At 38.1% G+C, this 20,839-nt stretch overlaps 1 protein-coding gene across 2 annotated transcripts; it reads right to left on the bottom strand.

Moving 5' to 3' along the window:
• Window positions 1-225: 225 nt before the first annotated feature.
• On the bottom strand, window positions 226-19,929 carry LOC114029988 (mediator of RNA polymerase II transcription subunit 6-like). Of its 2 annotated transcripts, XM_027844643.1 has the most exons (8): window positions 19,870-19,929; window positions 14,138-14,297; window positions 12,218-12,309; window positions 7,594-7,676; window positions 7,164-7,272; window positions 4,949-5,064; window positions 1,412-1,439; window positions 226-638 (listed from the first exon to the last, which is right to left on the bottom strand). In XM_027844643.1, the coding sequence occupies exons 1-8, from the start codon at window positions 19,889-19,891 to the stop codon at window positions 508-510; spliced, it is 741 nt and encodes a 246-aa protein (XP_027700444.1). In that variant the 5' UTR covers window positions 19,892-19,929; the 3' UTR covers window positions 226-507. The 2 variants fall into 2 exon arrangements, 1 of the variants encoding a protein (XP_027700444.1); XR_003567545.1 differs by lacking the exons at window positions 226-638; window positions 1,412-1,439 and adding an exon at window positions 6,528-6,747 and having other exon boundaries at window positions 4,979-5,064.
• Window positions 19,930-20,839: the final 910 nt, after the last annotated feature.

Genomic DNA, 20,839 nt, shown 5'->3' with positions numbered 1-20,839 from the left:
AAAACTCGGCATAAATGTGGTGAAATACAGTATCTCTTCCTTTAGGGTAAAAGTGATAATGACATGTACAGAATTTTGAGGTTGCAAAGTACAAAAGTTACCAGGTGATGTACCATAAGATGGGCAGTGAAAGCTATCTAGATGAAGATCCAGACACTTAGAAAGTACCACAATTTACCAGTGAAGGAACAAAGCAAACAAACAAAAAACATCCCAAATCCAATATTCTATAAAGTTATTTTATTTGATAAACACATATATACACATAAAACTGATGTGGGGAAGCATATAAAAGATTAATGAAAAAAAACTCTAACATACAAAGAAGGGAGATGAAATAAATCCTTTTCTAGAGAACCAGAGCTTCTTATAAAAAAGAGAAAGCTGTAACAAGGAATTTTAAATCCTGTAATGATATAAAGTCTTTGTTGCAGAAGTCTGATGTCATCCAGAGAAGGGGAATTTTGTATGTTTCTCTTTGGTGCTGAGGAAACAACAGCCCAACATTCACTGCAGTCTCATTCGTTTCTCAGGAGGGCATTTAGTGCTAGTTGTCTGCTGTATGTTTTTGGGGGTCTCTTTTTCCTCTGTTTTTATCGCTTCAGGTGTAGGTTCTGGCTCCTTCTTGGTCTGATCCACTAATAACAAAAACACCATGCTGAGGGTGAAGTTAAATTTTTTAAAATTCCTTCTAAAAATATCAATCACAAATAACATAATTCTTTTTTTGGGGGGGGAATGGTATTTTAGGATCCATTTAAATTCCCAAAATACTGAGATCCTGCCCTCCTACTTTTTAGCACTTATGATCTAAAGCTAAGTATGACACAGTCAGAAAGAAAGAATTCTTTGAATGTTCTTCTGAGACCAAATGTCCTTTAAAGACAAAAAGATGTATCATTTTTTTCTGACTTCAAGTTCTATTCTTTCACTCAGATCTTTCAATAAATCCTGTAGAGTTCAATGAAAAATAGGACACTTTCAAATGCACATGTATGCATTACATTATGTGTTGCACATATAATACATTATATATAAAATGCATTTTTATATATGTGTATGTTCTTACGTGTGTGTATGTGTGAGTACACATGCACACACAAATAAAAATCTCTTATACAAAATATCTATAATTCACTTTGCAGGCACCAATATCTCTACCATGAAAGAACTGTTTGAAATGCTTCAGTGTCACTTTCTTGACAATTTAGAAGGCTTTAGAGGTAGGAAACAAAAAAAAAAAAAAATGCAGTAAGTCTAGAAGGACAAAGTAACTAGTTCACTCTATTCATATAGCCTACAGACTGCCATGTCTACCATCAAAAAATCTATTAATGTGTGTGGTTACTTTTGCCCTAAACAAGGTTATTATTTTTATTTCCAATTTTCTAAGAATGTTAGATGTCCATACCTGGCACAGGCTTTTCTCCAGGCTTTTGCTGCAGCAAGAAAAAGAGGCAGCTTATTAATAACAACTCATTTACATTGCACTTTAAGATTTACCCAGACCTCTTTTTTTTTTTTATTTTGCTAAGGAAAGGGTTCAGGCTTTTTTTTTTTGGACCAGGTGGGAAATATCGAACAAGACTACAGAAAGGAAATACACCCCCCCCCCCACCCCTCCAACCCCCCCACCCTCACACACACAGAGGGAGAGAGGGCAATCAGACTTCTTTTTTCAGGAACTCTTTTTCAACCCCTCTTAATTCTAGTGCTTTCCCTCTGTTAATTATTTCCTGTTTATCCTGCATATATATGTTGTTTGTATAGATTTATTTGCCTGTTGTTTCTCCCATTAGATTCTAAGTTCTTTGAGGGCAGGGACTGTCTTTAACTCTTTTTGTAACCCCAGTGCTTGTAAGGCACAGTGACTGACACAGAATAGGTGCACAATAAACTGATTGATTCTCACAGCCATCCTAGGAGGTGCAGAGTACAAATATTATTATCCTTATTTTACAGATAAGTAAATAAAGCATCAAAGAGGTTAAGTGAGCTAATCACAGAGCTAGAAAGAGTCAAAGCAGGGATTTGAACATGTATCCTGGTCCCAGTCCAGTACTCTATCTACTATACAACGCTATTTTTTTCTTCTTGTTTTTGCTTTTATAAAACTTTAACAAATTATAACAAAATTTAAATAAGCTATAATGGTCTCAATGATATTCATCGAACACTGTTGGAATGCCTCATCCTAAAAAGCAAAATTTTCATCTTCCTCTAACACACTTTTCTTCATTAATACTAAATCTTCCCATCCTCTCATATCTGACAAAAAACTTAAAAGGTAAATTAGAGCGGAATTTTCAAACATCAAATTCACTGCACCAAAAATACTCCCAACCCAACCTGAATATACCTAATAAAAGCCTCATTCTACTGACAACAGTCGTAAGACTGTCAAAGCAGTAGAGGAAATAAAGTGGAACGGAACAGTGGAGACCAAAAAGGTCCTCAAGGTATTCCTGATCAGAAGTGATGAAGCAGACGAGAGTCTACTCTCATCTACAACTATCTGAGGACATCCCTCATTGAGTACACATTTAGTAAGGACTATGTAGAATACATGGTGCGAGACTATGAAGACGACACATAGATAAATAAGAAACAGTCCCTGGGTCCAAAGATCTAATAACTCAGTAGAAGATAAAATGCACTGGTGAGTATAAAGCAAATTAGGAGATAGTGGATGCATATGAAGATCATAAAGTGTTATTTAATCAGCTTAATTAGAAATCACTTTGTGTGTATATGGGTGTATATGTGTGTGTGAGAGAGAGAGAGGCAGACAGACAGAGGTTGGAGGTGGAGCTTAGGGAAGACATCAAGGAGGTAGTGGACCTTGAATAACAAATTAAAGAGTTTGAGTTTTCTTTGGTAAACATAAAAAAGCCACTGAAATTGTTTGGGTTGTGAAATAACTCGACTACACTTGTGCACTGGTGAAAATCAATCTGATAGCTGTATGAAGGATAGTATGAGTAAGAGGGACATGGGAGGAGTGAAAGACAAGAGGTCAATACAATAGTCCTGAGGGCCTGACCTAAGCAGTGGGAGTGGAAAGGAGAGAACAGAATAAAAGACAGTGAAGAGGCCTCATGATTTTATAAAATTCAAATATTTCAGCTGACATGTGGGCACCAACCTACTCTTCTCCAGCCTTATCTCACACTATCGGTCTCCACATACTCTAGACTCCAGTCAAACTGGATTATTCCTAGACCCCTGAACATGACTCATGCTTTCCCAAATTTGCTCATGCAGGTCCCCATCTCCTTTTACCTACCAAACAAAAGTTCCAAGTCTTCAGCTTGGCATTCAAGGCCCTCCATAATTTAATTTCAGCTTTTCTTTTCAAACTTACCTCATACTAATTCTCTTCCAGCCAAACTGTACTCCTTGCTCCCTGAATTTGTCCTGCCCTCGTTTGGCGTGTTCTGTTTTCTATCTCCCTCCCCTCTTTGCCACCTCCTTCTACCTCCAATTCTACTAATGCCTGGAATGTGTCTCCCACCTCTCTTAGTTGCAAACATTCCCATTCAGATGCCACCTTCTCCTCAAAGTCTTCCCTGATCCTCTCCCAGGTTAAGGAAGTCTTCCCTAGGGGCAGCTAGGTGGCACAATGGATAGAGCACTGGCCCTGAATTAAGGAGGACCTGAGTTCAAATCTGGCCTCAGACACATAACACTTACTAGCTGTGTGACCCTGGGCAAGTCACTTAACCCCACTGCCTAGCCAAAAAAAAAAGAAAAAAAGAAAGAAGTAAGCTTTCCCTCACTGGATCTCATAGAACTCTGTACCTCACTTATGTACTAATTTTCTAAGTAGTTCTAAATTAGGGTAGAAATGGTGTCTCATTCATCTTTGTATTCTTAAATCATAGCCAGGTACCATGCACATAGTAGGTACTTAATAAATGTTTCTTGAATTGAACTCTTGAGAAGAAGTTGGAATGATCCTCAAGTACACCACTCCAAAGTGGAGCAGCTCTTGAGGAGAACTCTCTACAACTCTCAAAGCTGCAGCAGAAAATGAAGAACTAGGAGGCTTCTGATAACTGTATTTCTGAAGACAAAAAGTATAATGATGGAGGTGAAGAAAAGTTCTGGGCCAACCACATCTTATTATCTTTCTTGAAAACCTATCTGTGCCTTCCTGGCACTGGGCTGGTGAACACATGAAGTCTACATAAACCTTTCTTGATCCCTCTTCCCTACACACTGATATTGGTACCAGACCTCACCCCTTATCCAATTACATTGTATTTAACTTGTATATGCTTATATAGTACATTTGGCACACTGTGAAGACTGTAAGCTCTCTGAGGGCAGACATTATTTTGCCTCTGACTTTGTATCTTCCATGCCTAGCATAATGCTTAGCACAAAATATATGATTCATAAATGTTTCTTAGTGGAACACAGAATTCCTATCAATTCCATTATTCCTCTTTAAGAGTCTTTTCTATACTATATATCCATCTCTAGGGATGGGGAACCTCTGGCCCTGAGGCCACACGTGGCCCTTGAGGTTCTCAAATGCGGCCCTGAATTCTATACCCTTACTCTTCTCCCTGTCAACTCTGTTGCTCTGACAACCTGCTCACCATTCCTATCACACAATCATCTACTTCCTGACTCCTATTTCCCTACAAATAACCTATACCTGGATCGTTCTCTTCCTAAATTTCAAAATCTCCATCCTTTCCATAATTCTAAGAGAATAGGAAATGCCATTTCCTCCATAAAACTTTCAATCTTCCCATCAACTTTGGATTTCTTTTGTGGATCCACCATGCATATTGTTTTCAGTCCTTTCCTCTAAACAAATCACGTGAAACAAATATAACATACATTTTTAAAAATAAGCTCACCAACCAGACACAATGGAGGCTGAGGTCTTGCAGATTTCATTTTTAAAATACTAACTATCAGCACAAGTTATTACCTGAACAAATTTGGGTGGAAATTTCTGTCGTAGATCTAGGAGTAAAGCATCCACACGCTGCCTCTGAAAAATTGAACTTGGTTCTTCTTTTCTCTTGGCTTTAGGTTTGGCTTTATCTGTAACATAAAAAGTCCAAGATACATCACCATAATCAAAAAAGACACAGTACTTTGTATTTTTCATTTATCAACTAAATACCATTTTGTGGCTGCTCAGTCTAACGCCAAACATAGTTCTAAGCTTTCTTCTTACAATAAGGAGTTCTAATAGCAACAGTATTTAAATCAATCTATATGGAAAGGCAAAAATAGACATCAATTATCCGAAACACAATTCAAAAGCTTAGTGAAGTAGCTCTTAATGTGCAAAGTTTGAAGTACTCAATGATATCTGAGACTCAATACCAACTCTAACCTATTGAAAAGGATGGACGTGGATGGCAGAACAAAAAACTGGGGGAGAAGACTGTCAAAGAATGGTCTTTCCTTCCCTCTACTATTCATCTTCCCCCTCAAAACTCTCTATCTTTCTTCCCCTCTCTGCCTATCTCCAACCCAAATCTCCATCTTTTCTTTCTCTCTCTTAACTGGCCATAACACAGAATTGAAATATATTTTTTTTCTTGAATTTACAACAAAGTTTCATATTCCTTTCTCTTAATTTTAAGAGTGGGCTCACTTTTAAAAAATTTCCCCTAACAACAAAGACACTAATGTTAATTTTGAGTCAATTTTCTCACACACAACACACTCACTCCAAGTCCCTTCTGTGGATGCATCCAAAGGTGAAAAGTGTTCTTAATATGGTTTATACCAGGACCTGTCATTAAATGATATGTATGTGAGAGAATTGAAGGGATTAGGACAGCAAGTGGTTAATTGTGGGAATTGAGTGAACAACATCTGATTCCTTGTGACTCAATTTTGGAGCTAGCTCAGTTCCATTTCTATTCAATTATGGGCCTAATTCAAATTCTGTCTTATGAGAAAAGTTTATTCAATTGTGGGAACTGGGAGAAAACCTTATTGGATTGTTTAACCTATCCCTGCATGGCTGGGAAACTGGACCACCTCTCCCTGCTGCTTGGAAATCCTTAACCAATGACCTAGGGCAGGGGTGGGGAACCTGTGGCCTTGAGGCCACATGTGGCCTTCTAGGTCCTTGGGTGCACAGCCTTTTGACTGAGTCCATGTTTTACAGAACAAATACTTTTATTAAGGGGATTTGTTCTGTGAAGTTTGGATTCAGTCAAAGGGCCACACTTAAGGACCTAGAGAGCCACACGTGGCTTTGAAGTCACAGGTTCCCCACCCGACCTAAGTTATGCTGACCAGAAACCCAGTCAAATCCAAAGATTGATGCAAGGAGTTTTTGCACAATTGTACATGTCAAGTGACCCATATGTCTTAATCTGAAAACTAGTCCCATACCGATCATTATTGTTGCCATGTTCCTTTGACCGTTCAGACACTTGGGGGGAATGGAACACCTGAATTCAGGGAATTGTACCTATTCGCTCTCCCCCTCCCAACTTGGAAAGTCCCTAATCTTCCCTCCAATTAGAAATAAGATTACTTACTGTTATATGGTTTCCTTGTAATTAACCGGCCTTATTTGATTGTTTTTAATGTATAAAAGTCTGTCTCCTCCTATATTTGGAGTCCAGCCCTAGGCTGAGGAGGACTGGTCCCAGTTTGGTGGGCAACTGGCATGCACTGCTCAATAAATCAATATGCTCAGAAGATCAAACCTTTGTTTTCTCAGTCATTTCATCTTTCACCCGCCTCATTTTTTCTGGGCTGAAAGAGGAAATGTGAGATAAAAATTCTGTTTGTGGGTAGATCCCCTATTTGTTTCCTTGATTTTTTTTTTTCTGTGCTTTTCTCTTGACCCCTCTATAGCCTACCGCTTTGCCTTTCATTCCCAGTCTTTGGACCTAATAAGCACAAGCTCAGGTCTCCAAAACGTATCTTTAAGATTTCCTTTCATAGAGTGAATCGAACCACATTTGAAATGACAGAAACTACTATTCCCATGGATTAAACTAGTTCTTTCATTAGTTTCAGCTGAAATTACTTTTTTTTAACTCTGTAAATACTTCTCCATAGGATGGGAAAGACATGTTAGAAAGTATCCCTTATTCTCCATTATTCTCAAAGACACAGCATTTGCATCATTTGCACAAACTCTCCTTAAAAAGCCTTGGATGTCCTACCTTGTTCTTCCTGATCTTTGAAGTGCCACCAGTAGCCCTTGGAAGGGTGGTAACGACAATATGACATAGCTTCATCAAAAGCTGACTGAATTCCATGCACAGCTGTGAGCTTGCAAAATAAGGAAATTGTGAGTTTTTCACTGGGTGAAAAATTACAAGAATAAAGAACCAAAAAATAATGCTTTTCTTGCAAGTACAATATTTTCTGTGGCTCACATGTGGCTATGTTTGTAGTATACAAGTTTAGAAGTAACTCAGAACATAGCTATCCCTGGTCAACATGGAGTTCAGATTTCAAAAGCAAATATTCTTAGACAAGTTTGTCAGAGAGGGAAAATCCTAATTTAACACTTAAAGAGTGTTCAACTCATTGGTTCCCTTTTCTGACCACTCACCCCCCCACCCCAAACCCTTACAAAAAGACACTTACCACTCTGGAGTTTATGACAGATCCCAAGTCGGGTGCCTGATAAATTACTCCAGCAATGATATAATAATCAGCTAATGGGATGACTGAAACAATAAAAAAGCATTTTTGAAATTTCAAGTCAGTAAATGTGTGACATTAGAAATAAATACAAATGGCTCAGTGTTCATCAACGGAGAAGAAAATTTTAGAACAGTAGAAATAGCTGGTTTGACAGAAATGAAATGTGGGGAGTTGCCCAAGTCAGTAACATGGAAATTAAGAATCAAGTTGTGGTATATGAATGTAATGGAATACTATTGTGCTATAAGAAATGATGAGCAGACAGACTTCAGGAAAACCTGGAAAGACTTGTATGGACTGATGCTGAATGAAGTGAGCAGAACCAGGAGAATGCTGTACACAGTAACAGTCACGCTGGGCGATGACTAACATTGATAGACTTAATCCTTCTCAGCAATACAAGACTCTAACACATCTCCAAAGGCCTCATGATGGAAAATGCTATCCACAAAGAAGAAAGAACTATGGAGTTTGAATGCAGATCGAAACATAGTATTTGCTATTTTTTTCTTCTGTTGTGTTTTGTTTCCTCTTTCTGGTGGTTCCTCCTATTAGTTCTAATTCTTCCTTGCAACATAACTAATGTGAAAATATGTTTAATAGGAATGTATATGTAGAGCCTACATCACAGTGCACACCGTACTGGGGAGAAAAATTTAAAACTCAAAAGCGAAGAGACTGTTGAAAACTAAAAATGAATTTAAAAAAAGAGAAATTAAGAATCAAATGGTCAGACTTGGCATCCCTTTAGAGGAGCTAGAATGTACCTTTAAAAAAATCTTATTTAATATTTTATTTTTTCCCAATTTTAACATTCTCCCCTCCGCCCCCAATTTTGAGTTCCAAATTCTCTCCCACCCTTCCCCCTCCCCTCGCCCATGGAAAAGGCAAGAAAATTGGCATAGGTTATACATGTGGAGTGATGCAAAACACATTTTCATGTAAGTCATTCTGTGAAAGAAAACACAGACCAAAAGAACAAGAAAAATAAAGAAAGTAAAGAAAAAGTATCTTTGATCTGCATTCAGGCTCGACCAGTTCTTTCTCTGGAGATGACCAGTTCTTTCTCTGGAGATGGACAACACTTTTCATCATAAGTCCTACAGAATTGTCTTGGATCATTGTATTGCTCAGAATAGCTAAGTGATTCATGTTAGATCATCTTACAATATTGCTGTTACTCTGTACAATGCTCTCCTGGTTCTGCTCATTTCACTTTGCATCTGTTCATGCAAGTGTTTCCATGTTTTTCTGAGAGCATCCTGCTCATCATTTCCTAAAGCACAATAGTATTCCACCACAATTACATGCAACAACTTGTTCGGCCACTCCCTAAATGATGGATATCCCCTCAATTTCCAATTCTTTGCCATCACTAAAAGAGCTGCTATCAATATTTTTGTACACATAGGTCATTTTCCAATTTGTTTTTTATCTCTTTTGGGATACAGACCTAGTGGTATTGCTTGGTCAAGGGATATACATGATTTTATAGTTTGGAAATAGTTCCAAGTGCTCTCCAGAATGGATGAATCAGTATACAACGTCTCCAATAGTACATTAGTGTTTTAATTTTCCCATATCCCTTCCAACATTTGTCATTTTCCTTTTCTGTCATATTAGCCTATCTGACAGGTGTGAGGTAGTAGCTCAGAATTTCTTCAATTTGTATTTCTCTCATCAATAGTGATTTAGAACATTTTTTTCATATGACTATAGAAAACTTTGATTACTTTGACTGAAAACTGCATATTCATATCTTCTGACCACTTATCAATTGAGGAATGGCTCTTACAGAATGTACTTCTAAGAGATCATTTTCTGTGACAGTGGGCTAGAGCATCTTGCTATATAAAGAAAAATATAGTATAAAAGTCTTCGTGCAGTTGTAACTCTTTTGAGACACTGCATAGCCGGTTGATGCTCAGTAAACAGTTATTCTTATTTTTCTCTAGTCCTTTCCCTGCAGCAAACTGTTTCCCTCATTAGATCTTCTCTTCACTACCTTTTACATTTCGTCACAGCAGTCCTCCCACCCAGGGGATGGCCCATTAGCCATCACCACTATCATACTGAGCCATAACCATCTACACCTCCTAGATAGCAGCACCTTCCACCCTTCTTCAGCTCCTTTTTATGTATAGTTTTTGCCTGTTAAAATGTAAGCTCCTTGAAGGCAGGGAGTTTCTCATTTGCTTGTATATTTATCCCCAACACAGAGCACACTTGGTGGCACACAGTAAGCACTTAATAAATGCTCTACCTACAATATCTAATATCAGTTAATCAGGTGCTATGATCAATAAGCACATATAACAAGTGTAATGCATCAGTAATATTTGTAAGTTTAATGAAGTCCAAAAGAATGATTTATGAGTTCTGAATTAGCCCTTCAACAATTCCAAGTGACTCCCATGCTAAGCAAGGGCAAATACAAACTGGCAGACAGGCTGCAGGGGACATTACACTTGAAGTCTGATCCCTCCCAGATGCTGGGGACTCTTCATTCAAACAACCACAGCCTCCAGATGTGGGTATTTCACGCCCTCTCCCCAATCTCCTGCTACTGCCCCTTTCACATACACACACTTCCAGAAAACAAACTGGGCCTGCCCTCTGCTCAAGCACCTATTCCTCTCTAAGCTCGTGTTCATGAAACAAGGAATGTCAGGAACAGATTTGCACATCTGGGTCCCCACCTGCTGAAATATTTAAAGCTCAACCTAAGTGCCACCCCCTACAGGAAGCCTCCTATCATATTTCTCCAGGGAAAGTCATCTGGTCTCTTCAGATTTCTCATAGCTCTCTGACTGGATCTTCTCTTTTCACTGATGTCACTGTTCACTTAAGAGTTGTTTGTATATAAAGTCTCTCACTCCACCACCCACCCCTATTTGGCCAGATGTTATAATCATTTCGGTGACTCCATCATCTAGTATTCAAATAAGAAGTGGGCATTCAATAAGAAGATAGAATCTGTGAGCTTGAAAGAGACTTCAGAGATTATCTAGAACAATACTCTCATTTAACAGAAAATGAGAAGAGAATAAGATCTTAATGGGGAGATAAGATATTAGTAATCAAAAAGGAAACAAAATCAAATCATAGAAGTATCAAGATGACCTATCAATTTCTGAGATTTGGCAGAAATTCCTTATGACAAGCTCAGTATTTACCAGGCATGTACATGAAGGAGGTCAATGACAAAAAGAAAGGCTCCATCTACACCAAAATAAAATGGTACTTTTTCTAAGCAGCAAAGAACTGGAAACAACACAGGTGCCTATTGAATAGGGAATGGCTAAACAAGTTGTGGTATATGACAGTAATGAAACAGTACTGTGATATAAAAAATTATGAACATAATCAATACAGAGATTCATGGGAAATATATATGCAACGTAAAGTAAGAAGAACCAGAAAAACAACATACACAATAACTACAAAAATGAAAATGAAGAGAACAGGGTAACCAAAATTGAATGTTGTGAAATTCTAATAACCAAGCCTGATCCCAAAGGCAAAATGTAAGAAATTACCATCCTTCCATCTTTGCAGAAATATAGGATTATGAGTGTGGATCAGAGGAGACAAAACTCCTGAATGCTGTCCAAACCAGATTAAAATGTAATTATGAAATGTTTAACAAAATAAATAAAAATACATCATAGAGAATGTTAATTTGAGATTTTCTAAGTCAATATGCCACCTGCAAAGATCTACCACCACTGGTATAGACTACTACATACGATGGCAGACTTCGTTGTTGTACTGGTTAGTTTTGCTGAACTGTTTTTTTACTCCCTCCTTTTTAGTCTTTGTTATAAGGGATGATTTTCTGGGAGGGAAATCACCAGGAATGTATATAATGTAATAACAAAATATAGCAACAAAAATTTATTTTTAAAAAATTACAGTAAGGGTAAAGGCAGATATAAAATCCAATAAAGCATGTTCAGAGTGGCTGGAACATCACATTCCCATGTTTATGTTAATAATGAAAGAGCCTGCAAAAGCTACTATTACAACATGGAAGATGACACTTCTAATACCAATCAACACTAAAATCATGCTGAACTATTCCTCTGAGAATAATTAATATCTTATAGGCAATATTAGAATTTTTTTCTAATATTTAGCAGATAATGGTAGTTCTCAATATCACAAGCTAACTAATTAGGTTTACTGGAGTTTGTTCTTAAACTGAGAACACAAAATCTGACAATAAGTTAGAATTTTTTATCAACTAAACTAATACTTAAAAAAATAATGTCCTTCACTACAAGAAAGACATATGTCACACAACATAAACATCATTTGCGCCTATAAGCAAATACTTTTTCCTTGCACAGTTAGCATTTTGCCACTAGAGGGCAACCTCTGTTCTTTCTGAAGAAAGCACATGTATGGGATATAATTTTAGGAAAATAAAAAATATTATTGATGAAACTTCCCAGGAATCTAAAAGAGATTACAATGCTTAAAAAAAGAACCTGGAAGTCAGAGCATAAAGAACACGTAGGTCTTTGAAAAGAAAAAATGGTCTGAAGTATATATAACTTACCTTGTGTAGAGGACTGCCTCTGTTGTTTCCGAATGATAAAAAGAATGGGCTCTTGGGCATGCAAAAGGATATACTCTACTCCAACCATCTGACTGAAAAACAAAATACTGGAAATCAAGAAATCTATAAAAGTTGTTTCAAAAATAACTTCATAAGGTTATCAGTGTATTGTAGAGTACAATAATTTCAATGATAGGACATTATTTATGAGATATGAAAGGCAACCAGCACAAAGGGAAACACTTCTGTGACTTGGTGGACCTATCATAGTTAAAACTAGGGTTGCAGTCCTAGATGATATTTCCTGATGAAGTCATCCTAACACTTTAAAATGAAAAAAAAGTTTCTGCTACAGAAATTCATTTTCACCTCACTGAAGTTTATGCGGAAAACAGCATCAATCAAAACAGCACAGCAAAATGGTGTGCAAAGTTTTAGGCAGGAAAGCAATGCATCAGAGATGCTGTAAGCAGTAGAATATAAACAAATGCAAACCAGGGATTCTATATTTTGTTCACCTGGAACTGAAAAATTTGCCCAAAGACTATAACAAATGTTTGATTATGATGGATGTCGAAAATTACTAGTAAGTTGTTTATTACAAGTAACAATTATTTACCTTATAAAATCAGTTTTAAAAAAAATACCAAAATAAATGTACTTTTTGAATAGCTCTCATATTTACCTGGCAAATGAAAGAAACAACACATTATTATGTTATATCTTTTAAGATTTAGGAAAATCTTATGGACCAGTAACAAAATGATAAGTTCCCTGACAGGTTTTATTTCTATCTCCAGCTCCTGACATACAGTAAACAATAAATAAATGCTTGTTCATTGACTAATGAAAGGAGGCATGGCATAGCAAATAAAGAAATACTAGGCAAATCACTTTAGCTTTCAGTGCCCCAGACAACTAGGCAACTAAGACTATGAGGTGCAGAGCTGGTACCAATCTGCATTGGTAAAGGAAGTTTCCTACACCAAAAAAATCACAGGTTTGGCTCCCCATCTCAATCCTGCCCAACTGCTCAAAAAAGAATTCTAATAAAGCTTGCCTATCTCTTTTTTCAATAGGCTAAAATGTACGTCTTTTCTCTCAAATGAAATGAAATCTTGTCCTGCACATTAAGTACTTGGATGAGCACATTTAAGACCTCAAACTAGCAAAGGTACAACTGGTATATACTATATTCGTTTCACTGTTAAAACACTCCCTTGTATCAAATTAACCAAACCTGCTGCCTACCAGATTATAGGCTTTAGAGCTGGACAGGACCTTAGGGATCTAGTCCAACCACCTTAATTTACAAATGAGGATGTTAAGTAACTCATTTTAACTGATGGCAACAAATTCGTTTTATAGGCATACCCTGCATAATGTAGCTTCCCAAACAACACATTAATGTATCATAAACACACCGTCCCAATTTCCCAATAGTTGATGCTTCCCTCCCCAACTTCCACCCTTGTTTTAGTGGAGAATGGTGAGTAGCCAATCAGAAAACAGTTGCTGGGAGGGTCAGGAAGAGTTTTTATTATTCACTTCAATGAGAGAACAGTTTCCAGGCAGATAAAGACTGATCTCTCAGTTCCTATTTTAGGTTTTATAGTCCAAATTTTAACCACCCAGGATTGAAGATACTATTTCTAATACTGTTTGCATGGAACTAAATCCTATATTGTTTTCACTTAATGTTATGTTTCCATGGAAACAAACAGTCATATCATATAGGGTAGATTTCTACAGGGAAATATACTGGGAATTGTCTTTTATAGCTAATTTATCCATGTCCTAGTAAGATGTAAGACTCATATCCTTCCTGACTTTTATTTTGTATATGAGCTACAGCTATGGAACAGCAGATCTGAGTAATCTACTAACTGGCAACAGTGCAATGTTCTTAAAGCAACTTACTTTAAATGCTCCAGTGTGAGTCTCTGCATTTTGACCACTTCATTATTACATGTCCGATCATAAAAAGGATTGCTTCGTTCAGAGAAATAGTCCAAGACACTACCACTGTTCAATATAGGGATCCAGGAACTGTCAACCCACGAAATTCCCAACAAGTTGTCTACGGAAGAGAAACAGAGAAAGGACAATAAGAGAAAAAGAAAGAAAAATATTTAATTTAATTTAATTACGTATAATGATCAACTTTCCTTCTCTCCTCTTCCCATCAAGTCACACTCGTCCTCTCACCTCAAAAAAATGGACCAGTTAAAAAAAGGATATGTTTTTTTAAAGTTTTTATTAATGTCTTTTTAAAAATCATCATTTTTCCCAAGCAGACCTTCCCTGCAAGGGAGCCCTCCCATATAAAAAAAAGCACTTTTTTAAAGACAGAAAAAAAGGATAAAAATCAGCACAACTGGTCAATACAGTGAAAAATTCAAAAACAGGTGTAATATTTCTCACCTGTGGACCTTCCACCTCCAAAAATTAATCTCGTAACATTTCTTTTGAGCCATACTTGTTCTTTATAATATTGCAAAATTTACTTCTGATGTGTGTGCATATGTTTATTCTTTCCATTTACATTGTTGCAATCATCATGTTTGTTTTTTTCTTCGCTCTGTTTACTTCACTCAGCTTCAATCAGGTCATATAGATCTTTCCATGCTTCTCTGTATTCAAAATATTCATCATTTCTTACAGCACAGTAATATCTCATTACATTCAGGTACTGCTATTTGGCTATTTCTGAACTGAGAGGCAAAAATTTTGCTTCCAAATCTTTAATACCACAAAAAGTGCTGCCATAAAAATTTTGGTATAAACGCAGACTTAATCAATAGCTTCCTTGGAGAAGCCCAGTAACAGAATCTCTGAGTCAAAAGGCATATACAGTTTAGTAATTTTATTTGCTTAATTCAAGAAATCCATAAACATTAAGCACCTACTATGTGCCAGGCACTGTGCTAAGAATCCAGTCTCTCTCCTTAAGGGATTTACTAATGAAGGAGACAACATGCAAACAAACATATACAAAGCAAGCTACATACAGGATAAACAGGAAATAATTAACAGAGGGAAGGCACTGGAATTAACAGGGGTTAGGGAAAAGTTCCAGTAAAAGGTGGGATTTTAGTTGGGAGTTAAAGGAAGCCAGGGAGTTTAGAAGTCAGAGCAGGGAAATTGTTCCAGAAATAATTTCAAATTGCTTTCTAAAATAATTATACCAATTAACAGCTCCAACAGAAACTCATCATTGTGTTTATCTTGTCACAACCCCTCCAACATTGACTATTGTTATCTTTTGTCATCTCTGCCACTTTGTAAGGATATAAGGTGAAATGTCAGAGTTGGTTTTATTTGCATTTCTCTTGTTAGTGATTTGGCACATTCTTTCCTGTACGATAAATATTTTGAAATTCTTTTGAGAACTGTTTGTTTTTTTTCATATCCTTTGACTATTTATCTACTAAGGACTGGCTACTGGTTTTATATATATCTTTGCTAATTGTTTATATAATTTGGATACGAAACCCTTTTCAAAGAAATCCAATAGGATTTTCCCGCATTCAATTACTTCCCTTTTTTATCCTAGGTGTATTAATTTTGTCTGTGCATTTACTTTCCAGTTTCACATAAAAGTTATCTATTTTATCTTATCTCTCTCATTTAGTTAAGAATATATCTCCTACCCATAGTTGTGAGGTGTATATTCTGCTTCTATTCTAATTTTTTATAGTATGATCTTTAATATTAAAGTCACAATAAGAAAATATATGACTATCGCATATTTTATCATCTTTCAATATGCTGAGGTTTTACCCCATATTAAACTACAATTTGCTTTCCTACTCTGGTACTGTTCTATGAGACAAAACCATAGCCGTCTATTCTATATGACAGTCCTTCTTTTAACCAAGCTAAACAGCTTCACTTTCTTCAAGGAGCTTCTGATTCTTGCATGGCACAGTCTGCAGCCTCCCTCCTTTCCCCTCATCCTCATCACCCTCCTTTGGACCCACTCCAGTTTGTCAATGTCCCTCCTAAAATGTAATGCCCATAACTGAACTCAATAAATTAAATGCAGCTTAAGTAGAAAAGGGTAAAAACAAACTATCACCTCTTTTATTGTGAACACTATTGTCTCTATGCAACCCAATATGAGCTTTTTTTGGTTGTTATACATCACACTGATGACTTAAATAAGCTTGCATCTTATTAAATCCTCAAGTCTTTCTCACCTTAACACACTGTCTTGTACATATAACATGATTTTTTTTTTTAATCCAACTGTAGGACTTTACATTTATCCCTATTAAATTTCATTAAATGAGATTTGGCCCATTTTTTAAATCAATCAAGATTAGCTAATCCTTTCAGCTTCACAGCATCTGCAAACTTAATGCTATCTATGCTTTCATCCAAGGCACAAATAAGAATGTGGAGAAAGAACTGGGTCAAACTCATATCCCTGGGGTACTCCACTACAGAGTTCTGTTCAATTTGTCTGGAAAGGATGCAAATCAACAGCAACAAACACGCTAACCCCTCCTCTACCATTCTATTGTGTTTCTTTAAAAGCTGAAATTTTACCGTGCTCCGAAATTCTTGGACTAACTCTTAGAATTAAAGCAAATTTCTAGAGCTCTGATCTAGATGAAAAGAAAAGATGACTATTTCTTATATTCTATACATCTGGAGTTTGTATTTGGATCTCTCAATTTAGGAAGGAGGCTGATAAACTTGAAAGCATCTAGAAGAGTACAAATAGGATGGTAAAGGGCCTTGAGTCTACAATCACATGAGGATCAGCTGAAGGAATTGGGGCTGCTTAGCTTCAAGAAAAGAAGACTAAATGGGGACATGATAGCTGTCTTCAAATATCTGAAGAGTTGTTATGAGAAATCAGTCAGTCATTAAGCACCTTCTATGTGCCAAGCACTGTGCTAAAGGCTGGGATACAATGAAAGGCAAAAGGCAATCCTTGCTCATAGTCTCATAGTCTAATAAAGTAAACAATAAGCAAACAACTATGTACAAACAAGATATACTATACAGGATTAATTGGGGCCAGTCTCAGAGGCAAGGCACTATTATTAAGGGGAACAGGGAATGGCTTCTTAGATGTAGGATTTTAGCCCAGACTTGGGAGAAAAGCTAGAGGGAAGCAGAGATCAGGAAGAAGGGTTCCAGGCAGAAGGTGGAGCCAGTGAAATGACAGGAGTTAGGAGATGGAGTTTATTGTTTGAGGAACAGCAAGGAGGCCAGTGTCACTGGATCATGTAGATGGAGGATAGTAAGGTGAAAGAAGACTAGAAAGTTAGGAGGGGACAGACTTGTCCTTCAGGCGATCAGTGTGACAGCTAAACAGAAGTTGGATGAAGTGAAGCTTTGAGGCAGGTAGACCAACCAGCAGCCTATTGCAACAGTTCAGGCATGAGGTGATGAGGGCCTACACTAGGGTGGTGACAGTGTCAAAGAAAAGAAGGGAGTGTATATGAGAGATATAATGAAGGTAGAAATTGGCAGGGTCTGACAAATGACTGAATATGGAATGAGAGAGAATGAGGAGTTGAACATAACATGTGAGCCTGGGTAACTGGAAGGATGGCAGATTAGATTTATTCTATGTGGCCCAAGATAACAAAATCAGGAGCAATGGACAGAAGCTCCAAAATTTAGGCTTGAGGTAAGGAAAAACTAATTAAAAATTAGAGCCATCCAAAATAGGAATGAACAGCCTTGGGAAACAGAGTCTTCCCTCTCATTAGAAGTATTCAAGCACAGACTGGTTGACCAGCCTCTTGTTCGACATTTTATTATAGGTATGTCTTTTGCTTATGGATTGGATTAGATAGCCTCTGAAAGCAACTCAACTCAAAAGCATGTGGATATATCATCTTATCTCAATATCAATTAAAAATTTTTTTTGATAAAAAGTGGACATAGACCCTTCAAACTCACTTAAGTAAGAAGATCAGAACCAACTGTTGATTATGAGAATAATACTATAATTTAAAAGACAGCTGACAATTATACAGCATTTTAAGGTTTGCTAAGAGCTTTACACACAGTATCTCATTTGAGTTTCACAACAACCCTGGGATGTAAGTAACATAGGTATTTGCATTCTCCTTCATAAGGGAATAAAAAGCAAGGCATAGAGTCATATCTACAATCACAGCTGGTAAAGGTTAAAGGCAAGAGTTGAAAGCAGGTCTTCCTGATAGCACATCCAGTGTTCTAACCACTTCACCACCCAGTTCTCCTAAAATTTTATGGTTCTAGATCTAGGCAAGGGCTGGAAAAATGGTAACAAGTTAATATATAGATACAGATCCTATTTTCAACAAATGTCAAGTGTAAAAATCATCAAATAAGGTAGTCATGGAGCTACTCAGCTAAGCCACTTAGAGGCCCAAGTTCTGGGTTTGCTCCCCAGGGGGGCAAATTAACTTTGCTTGTTCCATAAACACAGAATACATCCCTAAATAGCCAACCATGTTGCCAATGCATGCTCTCTTGGTAACAAGGAAGGTAAGGTGGGAATGGAGAAAATAACATAAACCATAATCACTGGAAAAATACTTCAAAGCACATACCTCATTTCTCGTGGGTCTTAATTATTCATAGTATATATAAATAGGCTATAGTACATTACCAAAGATAATATGCCCATACATGGTATAAGAGACATCATCCAGGACACTGAAGATTGGAAAATAAAGAGCAAAGGATAATAGGTGGATAACCAGAGTGCTGAATCCCTACTCACATAATTTTAAAAGATCCAGAGGAAAGCCTATAGTACATCGGGTACCTCTCCTCCCAGTCTTCTTTTACAAGAGGACAAGGATGAGGGTCCTAGATGATAAAAGTGTGAAACATCTCTGAGCTGAAGGTGAGAAGTACCACAAATATTCACCCTTTACAGCAGAGAGAGAAAGCCATCCTCATGAGCACTGCTGAGGCTAGATCAAGAAAGGGGGCAGAGGTCGTCATAATTCCAGGAAATGATACTGCCTCCCGGGTCTGAATGAATCTCTTTTTCATCTGCCCCTTTACCAACCATCCTCAAAGACTATTTCTTGATCCCTAACAAGTTCTCAGCAATACATTATCTTGTTTGCATGTTGTCTCCCCCATTAGACTGTGAGATCCTTGAGGGCAGAGGCTGTTTTCTGTATTTCCTTGTATTCCCAGCACTTAGCATATTTGTTGTTGTTTAGTCGTGTCTGACTTTCCGTGACTCCTTTTGGGATTTTCTTATATTGGAGTGGTTTGCCATTTCCTTCTCCAGCTCATTTACAAAAGAGGAAACAGGGTTAGGTGACTTAAGCAGGGTCACACAGCTAAGTGTGTCTGAAGCTGGATCTGAACTCAGATCTGACTCCCACGGCACAACCTGGCTGCCCCTCCAGGCACATAATAGGCGCTTAATGAATGCTTGCTGACAGACTAGCTGGGGTACGGGGAAGGCCCACCACCTCGGTTTCCCCTCTCGCTCTAGTCCTCCAGAGGTTCATGAGCCGCTTCGGGAGACGGGAGATGAGCCCCGCCTCTCCTGGAACCAGAAGGGTCCCCGAGAGAAACGCAACAGAAATGCGAGGAAAGAAGGGAGAGGAGAGCGGGAAAAATGACAAATCCAACCAAAACGACTGAGACGAGTAACGCAAGACAGCTTCGGTTACCTCGAATATCTACCGCCGCCATGGCGCCAGACTCTCCGCAGCCTCCTCCCACTTCCGGCGCGGAATAATACGTCAGAGGAAAAAACCCCCCACAACGACGTTCCGCGCCGGAAGAGGCCCTGGGCGAAGCGGGGAGGGGGGGTCGGGGCCAGGCCAGAGAGGAAGGGGCGGGAGGGAGGCGGGGCCTTGGGGGGGATGGGAGAAGAGGAGGAGGAGGAAGGGAAGGGAAAGAAACGGGGAAAGGAAGAGAGAGGGAGGCAGGGAAAAACAAAAGGCCGCCTGGGAGTGGAGTGGGGTGGGTTGGCTTGAGAGGAAAGGGGAAAAGGGAATAATGGGGAAGTAGAGGAGATAGGCGGGAAAGAGAGACAGGGAAGAATAAAAGGCCAAGTGAGGGGGAAGGACTGGCCAGAAAGGGGGAGGAGAAAAGTGAAAACGCGTTTGCTGGAAATGTGTTTGCCTCAGACGGCTCTACATCCTAATTATCTTCCCCTCTCCTTCCACCAAAAAAGCATTCACCAATCTTGTACCCTGTAGTAGGAAATATTATTATGATTATTCGCACTTAGTAGCTCTGACTTGACAAGAGCCTGGGGAGATTTAGACGCAAGTTTTGTTCCCATTTTACGAAGGAAAAAGTTAAGGCCTAGAGAATTCAAGTCACTTGCCCAGAGTCGGGCATTAATGTCAGAGAGGAGACTACTCAGGAGGGTTTAACAAACGCCAAGCACGCTTTTTAAAAGTTTTATCTGCATTACTGACATTTTCTCCATCACTTTCTTCTACCCCTTTTGGAGAATAAGATGACCAAAGACAGCAGGATGTGCCTTAAGCCTTGGCTTGGCTTGGCTTGCCAAAATCAGTGGAAGTTGTTTTGGAAACAGGGCTGGGCTGAATGGAAATGTGAAATACCAATTCAGCAGTCTTGAAAACTACTTCATATTTTGATGTTTAAATTGATCGGCAAGTCTAG

Source organism: Vombatus ursinus, unplaced genomic scaffold (genome assembly GCF_900497805.2).
Source record: "Vombatus ursinus unplaced genomic scaffold, bare-nosed wombat genome assembly UNPS02014945.1, whole genome shotgun sequence".
Lineage (NCBI taxonomy): Eukaryota > Metazoa > Chordata > Mammalia > Diprotodontia > Vombatidae > Vombatus > Vombatus ursinus.
Note: the sequence above shows the minus strand (reverse complement) of the source record. Positions and strands in the feature narration are given on the sequence as shown.

Coding starts and splice junctions, on each gene's coding strand:
- LOC114029988 (XM_027844643.1), bottom strand. CDS start 19,891: ATGGCGGCGGTAGATATTCGAG. Junction 14,298..19,869: donor GGCGGCGGTAGATATTCGAG/GTAACCGAAGCT, acceptor TCTCTTCCGTAG/ACAACTTGTTGGGAATTTCG. Junction 639..1,411: donor TGGAGAAAAGCCTGTGCCAG/GTATGGACATCT, acceptor TTTTGTTATTAG/TGGATCAGACCAAGAAGGAG.